At 37.7% G+C, this 10,619-nt stretch overlaps 1 protein-coding gene across 1 annotated transcript in view; it reads right to left on the reverse strand.

Moving 5' to 3' along the window:
• LOC114642591 (Fc receptor-like protein 5) overlaps positions 1–9,648 on the reverse strand; it is a 183,924-nt gene extending 174,276 nt beyond the window's left edge. Inside the window, exons 1-2 of the mRNA XM_051919755.1 lie at positions 9,548–9,648; positions 5,282–5,317 (exon numbers count right to left, since the gene is read on the reverse strand). Coding sequence (XP_051775715.1) covers positions 5,282–5,317; positions 9,548–9,578 — 67 coding nt within the window. The 5' untranslated portion in view covers positions 9,579–9,648. The remainder of the gene's footprint in view (positions 1–5,281; positions 5,318–9,547) is intronic.
• Between the last annotated feature and the right edge of the window lie 971 nt (positions 9,649–10,619).

A 10,619-nucleotide genomic window follows, 5' to 3' on the forward strand; every position in this document is an offset into this window, starting at 1 on the left:
TTTGCAGAGTTGAACACAACACAGCAAACAACACAACAGATTTGAATTCAAAATCAATATAAACAACAATATACACAGAGAAACATAAATTATTAAATACGCATTACATCCATCCATCCATTTCCCAACCTGCTGAATCCGAACACAGGGTCACGGGGGTCTGCTGGAGCCAATCCCAGCCAACACAGGGCACAGGGTGCCAACCCACCGCAGGACACACACAAACACACCCACACACCAAGCACACACTAGGGCCAATTTAGAATCGCCAATCCACCTAACCTGCATGTCTTTGGACTGTGGGAGGAAACCAGAGCACCCGGAGGAAACCCGCGCAGACACGGGGAGAACATGCAAACTCCATGCAGGGAGGACCTGGGAAGCGAACCCAGGTCCCCAGGTCTCCCAACTGCGAGGCAGCAGCGCTACCCACTGCGCCACTGTGCCGCCCCATACGCATTTAAACCATTTAATATTTACATCATTTGAAAAATTGAGTTTTCCAGCCATTTTGAATGAGGTGAGTCTTTGCTGTCACCTAACTATTTTAATAACAATTCTTGACTTCATTTCAAATTAACAACAACCCTCAGTCGCTGTCATTGTCATTTTGTGACCCCGATGTCACTCAGCATTATCAGTGGGACGCTTGCTCTGACTTTCTTTTATTGTTTTCTTCACATTACTGAAGATTCTTTAATGATCAGCACAAGAACAGGTCAGCTTTAGTGAATTTAGACAAAGCTGAAAATTCAGGTTTCTCATAGCAGAACTTTGTAACTGGATATGGGAGACATGAGAAAATGTGAAATTCCTGTTGGGAAATTTAATTTAAATTTATTTTTAATGTCTTTTAAAATAGTAATGGAAAGATATTTAATGGATTTTGCAGATTATTAACATGCATGTGACCTCTCACTGTGTGATAACGTACTGTACATGTGTAAGAAAAGAAATACAAATCATGTCAAAGGGAACCAAAACAGTAGATTTGTAATTTGATCTTAAAAAGAAACAAATTCTTAACAGTATCATCAGAAGGTGATATCAATACCTTGGAATGAAAACGACTCTACCAGCATTGGCTTCACAGAACTTGTGGGCAGGCAGAGTGCAGCAGCACCTTAGTGCTGGGCAGGGTGGGCACTGAGTGACCGCTCAGCTGATGTCACTAGAAAGCTGCTGCCACCCACTGAAGTGCAGGAGTTTCTCTTATTTCTCAAAGTGTAAGGAGCCTCTTCTCAGGCCTCTGTCTCCAGATCACAGAAATCACATTCTGGTGTTTGATGTTATCATTAACTGAAGCTCCTGACCTCTAACTGCCTGATTTTATGTATTGTGCTGCTGCCCCATGATTGGCTGATTAGTTAATTGTATGGATAAGCAGGTGTTCAGATGTTCATAATAATCTGCTCAGAGAGTGTACTTTGTGTAGTAGTTACACAGTCATCTACCACATGTCACTGTCTATGAATGTTTGCTTCACTTTTCTAAGGACCTTTTGAATTGTAAATTCCAGAGAGAAATTCGACAACAAAATCACAGAAGCAGGCCTAGAAATTGTCAGGATAAAAAAAATAAAAAGTGTCAGTTATTGAGCAGATGTGGTGAATAATATTTCAATAAGATGATAAAAAGGGAACAAAACTACGCACTATTACTGCAGTGATGTGTCTTCATGAGTTAAAGTAAAGTAAGCAAGTAAAGAGAACTTTCACAGTCCAAAGTCACAAAACAAAAAACAATACACCAAAAATAAAATGAAACATCAAAACTAAATATAAAACAAAAATCACACAGATGGCAGCGCTACCCAAACGCCTGTCTGAAGAGACGCATCTGAAGTTGACACTTAAACAGTTCAACATTGGAATTCAGCGAAGTGTCAGGAGCTTCACGCCAAACTAAGTCACCTGGACGCAGCTAAACATTCAAGAAAGACGACAGACAAGAAAATGGCCTGCGCCTGCTGTGGCAGAGAGTCTCCTTTCTTGTTGATGTGCCATCTTCACCACAGTTTAGTTCAAAATGTTTTATCAACATTAAAATCAAACCCTTTCTTTCTCTAATGCTCACATTGTGAGGAACTGTTAGCCAGAACATAAAAACAGAGACATCACTCAGGACTGATGAGTGACAACAGGGATCAGGATTTGAATCTTGACGTTTCTGCTAGCAGTGGCTCAGTTCAGCTCATTGAGATACCGAGAGAAATGCCCAGACGTGCCACTTCTTGTCACAACGGTGGCACAAGATGACAGATAATTATACAGACTGGACAGAGCCAAGAAGAAGTGGGCCGAGTCCAAATTCACCTTGGGAGAGCCCTGCATGGTGGAGCAGAAAATTAAAACTTAAAGTGAAACTTATGGAGCTTAATGGACTTTCACTGTGTTTGGGTCAATGTCTTTCCATACCTGCTAGAGCAGGAGTCACTTCAATATTTTATAAAGGTCATCTCAGAGTGGACAGTGAATTAGAGGAGATATCATTGTTTGCAGTCCCATCTGTTCTTCCTCCATAGTAGATTTATTACCACATGAGGTTCAGCTGCTCAAGTCTGTTACCTCCATGACTGCGGTGGTCTCTCTGCTGCTCAAACACTTCATCTCTGCAGTGACAGTGTGACCAGCACAAGTGACTTTACCAGAAACTAACTGGACATGAGAGACATTGTTAGTCAGCAAAGATGATAACTAAAATAAAAGTTTTCTAATTGTTTTACTGCAGGATGTTCGTGTTTTCTCCAAATTTCACAGAAGTGAGAGGTCAGGATTTAAATGACACAGCTGACCAAACAGAACAACATAAAAGAAGACCAAAGCTGCAAAAACTACAAGAAAATGTACACTAAAAGTCAAAAAGCATTTCTAAAGTCCAAAACATTTAGGATAAATTTAGTGACATATCAGGGTCTCTAGTTCTTCTTTTCTTGAATGAAGAGAACACAGGAGGTGTATTGTGGATATCTACTCTTAAAAATGGAATGAATTCATAAAAGCTATCAAACATTCAGCACAGCAAACTCCCCTCATCCAAAGGCACAGAGTGGCCAAGTGGAGAGAAAGCCCCTCTGCTGTGCTCTACAGTGTTAGACCCCCATGCCCTGCTGACCCACCTTAGTCACACACTCACCATGAACAGTCAGTGTAACAGGATTGCTCGGTCTTAAGACTTGACGGTAATCAGCACTGTGGACATCACATTGGTATTCTCCACTGTCAGACTGACTCACAGACTCGATGATGTAAGTGCGTTTAGTGGTCTGTTTAATTGGATAATCAGGTCTGTTAACAACTTTATAAAAGCGATATGGCCAGTTAGTCACGCTGCCCTCAATGCCACACTCCATTGTCACTTTGTCTCCGATGTACACTGTTGTCCCCTCATTCCTCACTGTTAGTGTCACCTTTGTGTTTCCTGTGAGGAAAAAAAGATCAGAATGACAAACTGGATTGGAGGAGACAGAAACACAGACGACTATTTCACTCACAGAGATAACTGAACAATCCATCACTCCTTCACTGTGAGTGCTGTCATGAACAACTTTAGAAAACATTCACCATTTGAATAAACGTACTGTGAAGTTCAGTGAAGGAGTCCAATCACATCACTGCTAACATTTGGAGGACAAAAATAGGAAAGACCCTCTCTATTGTCTAACCATCTCTGCTCTACTGAAGGTGATCTTCAGCACTCAGTCCTGCTCTGCGCCATAGTGATGGTATCTCCTTCTCAGCCAGAAACACCCCATCATAAAATGTCTAATTACATTTAATTACTTGCAGAGCTGAACACAACACAGAAAACACCACAACACATTTGAATTCAAAATCAGAATAAACAACAATATACACAGAGAAATGTAAATTATTAAATATGCATTATAATCATCTAATAATTAAACATTTGAAAAATTGAGTTTTCCAGCCATTCTGACTGAAATGAGTCTTTGCTGTCACCTAACTATTTTAATAACAATTCTTGACTTCATTTCAAATTAACAACAACCCTCAGTCGCTGTCACTGTCATTTTGTGACCCCGATGTCACTCAGCATTATCAGTGGGACGCTTGCTCTGACTTTCTTTTTTCGATTTCTTCACACTACTGAAGATTCTTTGATGATCAGCACAAGAACAGGTCAGCTTTAGTGAATTTAGACAAAGCTGAAAATTCAGGTTTCTCACAGGAGAACTTCGTAACTGGATATGAGAGACATGAGAAATGTGAGATTCTTGTTCAGAAATTTAATTTAAATATATTTGTAATGTCTTTTGAAATGGTAATGGAGAGATCATTAATGGATTTTGCAGATTAGTAACATACATGTGACCTCTCACTGTGTGATAACGTACTGTACATGTGTAAGAAAAGAAACACAAATCAAGTCAAAACTCACCAAAAGAGTAGATTTGTAATTTGATCTTAAAAAAAATAAATAAAATTTAACAATATCATCAGAAGGTGATATCAAGACTTTGGAATAAAATGACTCTACCAGTATTGACTTGGCAGAACTTATGGGCAGTCGGACTGCAGCAGCACCTTAGTACTGGGCAGGGTGGGCACTGAGTGACGGCTCAGCTGATGTCACTAGAAAGCTGCTGCCACCCACTGAAGTGCAGGAGTTTCTCTTATTTCTCAAAGTGTAAAGGAGCCTCGTCTGAGGGCCTCTGTCTCCAGACGTCGCAGATTGGCAGCTGCCAGTTACCGCAGTGCAAATGTCTGGATGGTTGTGCTTACCCACTCCATGACAGAACACCATCCTTTAACTGCAACAATCAATAATTTGTTATTAATTCCATTCTACAAATCAATGTCATGAACAGAAGAGTCTGATGGCAACAAAGGTTCACTTTTATTAAAGAGACGAGGCCCTCAAACTCCACTTTAATAAAATAGATTATGTTAAAGATTTGCGATCCAGAGAAAGTAAATGTTGGATAAATAATTTTAAGAGTGAAATAAATAATAAAACATCAGTGGTTGCAGATCTTCTGCACAACATTAGCACCAACCCCAGGAGATAACCAGATATGGCAAACAAACAAATCTCACTAAATTCCTTGGATGCTTAAGTGAAGAGTTTCTACAGTTCTGTGTGTGAAAGGAGCCATAAAGACAACACAATGAAGTCTCTGATCCTAATGAAAGAGCAAATTAAATTGTCAGTTAAGAACAAAGACACCAATCTGAGGGGAATAAGCAAGAATGATGAGTGTGACAACCACATCAAGAGGGTCAGTGTGATTATAGACTAGAAATCTCCTCTCACGTACCTTCATGCTGGGCTAAGGGCATCAACACAGGAAGGCCTGAAAAAAATAAAAAAAGATTCTGAAAGACATGTGTGAAAACATAAAGAGACACAAGAAGAGATTTGTGTTCTTCTCTAAGTATCACATCAGGTGGAGTTCAACAATTTGAAGAATGAAACCAGTAAAAGAATTTAGTTCAAAAAACTGAGAAACCACAGATGTTTAGATACAGCAGGTGTCTTCTCACGTTTGATAAAGCCTCGGTGGTGCAGCAGACCCCCACTCAGCTGTGTATTTCATGTACTTTGACATTGTCAGTCCTAATCTGTTGTTCAGTTCCCAGTCAACAATTTCACGTTGCTTCAATGGCTGGCATTACAATCATTTTTCAATTTCAATTTATTTTTGCATATCCCAAAATCACACAAGAAGTGCTGCAATGGGCTTTAACAGGCCCTGCCATTTGACAGCCACCCAGCCTTGACTCTCTAAGAAGACAAAGAAAACTCTCAAAAACAAACCCTAGTGGTGGAAAAATGGAAGAAACCTCAGGAAAAGCCATTCAAAGAGAGACCCCTTTCCAGGTAGAGTGGGTGTCAAAAAAGGAGTAAACACAGTATAATACACAGAACAATACAATACACAGAACAATAAAATACACATAACAGATTTTTCTGTATTTTCAAGTTCCTCCTAAACTGCCTTTCACACTTGCCTACAATTCAAGGTACTGGTGAGAATAACTCACATATTTAAGTGTGGATGAGTGGCACCATTTTTACCGCTCTCCTCATCTTCATGGGCCAACAGAGACACTTTTAGAAGAAATGAGCCCAGCGCTGATTCATTCAACAGCAACAGGACAGCATGGCATCGGCTAAGGCCGACAGAGAATCTGTGACTCTACTGTGAACTGGGACAGCTGGTTTAATATTCTGCCTGCTGCATCACGTTATGGTTGGAGAAAATCTACAAAGTTCTGAAGTCTGCACTCCTGACCCAGTAAATTAGGAGAGCTGCTTGTGATGGACGTCAGCTCGTCTGTTCTGATGGATTATCAGTTTTACATTAAAGTTGTTTTTGATGTGCTACTCACTTGCTGAATGTCTGACCACAGAAGTGACAAAAGAAGCTGTTCCTGCCACAGCAGTTTATAAAAAACTGTTTTTCCTTCAGAACTAAAACCAGCCTCATGTAAACGAGATATTTATGACTCTCTTTAACTCTCGCTGTCAGATTTCTGATTACAGCAAATTTTTACGTTTTAGACTGCCCTGACTACAGGGGTATAAATGTATCAAATTCTGAAAAAATTAATAAAATAATTTTAATAAATTCTTAAATTTGACTTTATGTTGACCTTATTCAAAATATTCTTGTGGTATGTTTTATTATCATAATCTGTAAACAGAAGAAATGAGTTTCTGTTTATTAAACATAAAACAGCAGAACAGGTAAATCTGAACAAATGATTACATAGATTTTTTTTTAAACTAATATCTTTTCACTAATGAAGGAAAATATAAAATCTTACATAATAACAGAAGTAAAGCCTCTGAAAATTTAACGTCATTTTTTACATTTTTCATGCCAGCCATTTTGAGCCTCTTGTTTCAATAATAATTTTTATTGTACTACAAGTACTATGATCACCATAATAAGTGCATTTCAAATTAATTATTTTTTTCATTAAATAATTTCATTAAATACAGGCTCATATCATAATAAACTGTAATAAACCTCAACATACAGAAACACACAAACTAAACTAAAAATGAATGTCATTTAAATATATAAACAGATAAGACAATCTAATGTCCTGTTAATCACTGACAATGGAGAGGAGGAGACAAACTTGGGGGTCCGTAGCTGGTTGGCCATTGCTGTGTATTTGTTATTTAGTTTACAAACATTTTTTATATTTGTGCTTATCTTAAAGATGTATGCAGCCTACAAAGGTGAGTAGCTCATCAGGAGGTTCCCCTAAATGCTAAAACACAGTGTTTGGATTCAGTGAGGTGACCTGCTCCTTGTTTTACACTTGATGAACTCGTCCATTCAGCCATCAGGCCGTCTCTTATTTCTGAGCCTCTAAACACCCCATTACTTTGAGCAGAGCGTTGACTGCAAGGACAGACTGAAGTGCACACAAAGTAAACTCTTCATACTCAATTTTGTTTCTTTTCTACTTTTTCTTTATATTCAGAAATTGCTGGAGTCCCTTTAGTCCATTATAGCATATTGGGAAGGTGGAGGTCAACGGCACAGGAGTCATGGAAAGAATGATGGCATGGTGTGGCAACAAGCCATCACAAAACTCACACTTGTTCAGTTCTACTTGATACACACAACACATTAAGCAACTAACCTTCCCAGTAATGGAAGAGTTTGGATCATCAACTGAATTAACACACATCTCTGTGACGGAGGAAAAGAATCAGGTGACCTGGGAAATCGTCATGTGACCACAAACTCCACAGAGCTGGTGACAGGCCAGTCGAGGGGACACAGCAGTGCTCTCTGGGGTGACAACATTCTGCTCCAACCAATACATCTAACAATTAAAAACATTTTGTTTCTGCATCATTCTGTTACGTCATCTTGATTGTTGCTGCTGTCATATTACTGTCAGATTCCAGTTTCCAAAGGCATCAGCACCAGTTTAAAAGATGTGAAGTGTTTTTAACAATCACCACTGGACCAACTGGAATGGCACTGTGCCAGTGTGGCCATAAACTTTAACTTTGTGCGTCTCTCCTCTGTTTGCTTTAATGCATCTCACACATAAGCACATGCATTTACTTTTGCTTTTTTATTGATAACATGTTGCTATGTATATTGCAGTATGGAAAAAATGTGTGGACATATCTTTCAAGATAAAGTCAAATATATACAGTTCAAATATATATCATTGTGATTACTTCTGAAATATAAATAAACATACTGCACACACACACACACATATATATATATATATATATAAAGTTTGTAATATATTGTGTAAGACTTACACTAAAGTGAGTGTCCAGCCCCGTGTTTCAGACACATCACTAATTTACTTTGCTGAACTTTTACATGAAACAAAAAAACTAAACTCAGTCCTGCCAGTGAACTCCCAGTAACTCACTAACTCAGTCCAAGTAGGCAGCTGTGTCTGTGTATAAACTTTGATTGATTTCGTGCTGAACCAGTTGTGTCAGCTTGAATTTTCAAAAAAGCACCTTCCTTGTTGATTAGTTTAAGTGCTCAAGTTAGACAGAAAATCAGAACAATTAACACAGTGAAGTGACGCAGGGTGAGCCGCAGTGGATTACAGAATATCCTCTCTGAGATCAACACATTTGTTTAAGTAGTTAGTTAAGTAGCAGCAATGGAAAGAGCTTCAAAATTACTTACTGAAGATTAATAAATCTACTACTAGGCTAACAATTTTAGATAAAAACAGGTCTGGAATGTTAAAGACTCAGCTCTTCAGCAAATCTTATATTAGTGTAATGTCGCAGATTCTCATGTAGCACATTAAGATCAAAAGCTTCAACAACAACAATAACTCAAGATATCAAAAGCAGGAAAGTTAAAGAATTCCAAAGATACAATTTAGATGCAATTTATTGGAAATCCACTTCTTTTAATTTGAGTTTATAAACCAAGTGCTGTCCTGATAACAGAACATTGTAGGTTGTAAGTTTATTACTGACTTTTAAAGATTTATAACGGGTTTAGACTTTGTGCTGTCACAGTGCAGTTTAGTTTAGGACAGATCTCAGTATAAGAAGACCTTTATACGTATCTACTGGATGATCTTTCTGATGCCAGGTTAATATATTTATAAACAATCTAGCAATATATAAAAAAACAGCTATTTATCAAAATATATTTAAACATACAGTGTATATGACACATTATATTGTACGGAATATTGTAACTAGTATATACAGTATCTTAGAAATATACTGTAAAATGTCTCTAAAATATACCAGACTGGATATTGCTCCTTGTATTTTAAAATATAAGAAATGTATTTTTATATTTTGGAAAACATAATGCAGTATACAGAAATGGTAACAATTTACATACTTTCAAAGTTTGTCAGTATAGTTCAAGATACTGTAATATATTTATCACTGGATTCTATTGTAGCATATTAAATTATATGAATGTTGATGATATTCTTAAAAATATATTATATGCTTCATTTTGGCAGGGTGTTACAGCAAATATATATTTTTGTTAAATACAGAGTCAGTATCAGTAAATGCAACTTTTCAAACCAATAAGTGTACTTACTTATGAGGAGGTAAAAGCCAAAGGTCTTCATCTTCAAGCCAAACTGCACCCCACTGATCTCAAGTCTCAGATCTTCAGCATTTCAGTTGCACTCCTTGAGTTTTCAGGAAATGCTGACCAGCCACAGTGCACTGCGCTCAGTAAGAAAACCACATTGAAGGTGTAGTGAGTGACTCATGTGCCATTTTTATTTTTATTTGTAATTAATGAACTGTATTTCAGTCCTCTGATGTTTGTATCAGGGTGCCACGGTGGAACAGAAGTTAGTCTAACATGTCTTCTGGCTCAAGTCACTGTTTATTGGTGTTTCATCTTGAGACTCTGATTTCTTCACATATTTCAGATATTTAAGTGAATTCATCTTTGTATTCATTGACCTCTTCACTCCTCATGGAACACAGGACCTCTACAATCTTCCTCCATCTCTTCTTGTTTGTTGATTATTTATTCCTTCTCTCCTGTGATATTCTGATTTCTTTCTGCTCTCTAATCTTCACCATCTTCTTCTAAGTTTTTTTCTGACCTTCCTCTTTATCTTCTCCAAGAAGGATTCCAATCTAATTCTTGTCTTCTTACATCAGTGTGTGGTTTCCACTAGGCATGGCCTTTCCTTTTCTCTATAGTTATTTTTACACTCTCCTACTTTGTTTTAGTATGCACTTCTTTATTAATAATTTTGTTCAGTTATCATAGTTTTAATAGTGCTATCATGAACCTTTCAATGTAGATTTGGATGTTCAGGTTGCTATTCTTATTTACAAGCCACGTTTCAGCCCCATACAGTGCTATTGTGTTTAGACTTCAGTTAAAGTTTGTTAGTTTAGTTTTGGTTGAAGGTGCACCAGAGCTTCTTCATGATCTGTAATGCTGGCTGATACTTCATGATCTCTGCACTTGTATATAGAGCTGCTCCTCCATCAGGGCTAACCAGAACCATTCATACATTTGTTGCAGAATTAGAACAAGGAAATATCCAAAAACCTCACCCAATAACACTTGCTAGATAACAGTAAGAGAAAGGAAAGAGAGTTTAACATAAGACATACTTGAAGTGTTAGAAATATATTAGTAG

The sequence above is a fragment of the Erpetoichthys calabaricus genome, chromosome 16 (assembly GCF_900747795.2).
Source record: "Erpetoichthys calabaricus chromosome 16, fErpCal1.3, whole genome shotgun sequence".
Lineage (NCBI taxonomy): Eukaryota > Metazoa > Chordata > Cladistia > Polypteriformes > Polypteridae > Erpetoichthys > Erpetoichthys calabaricus.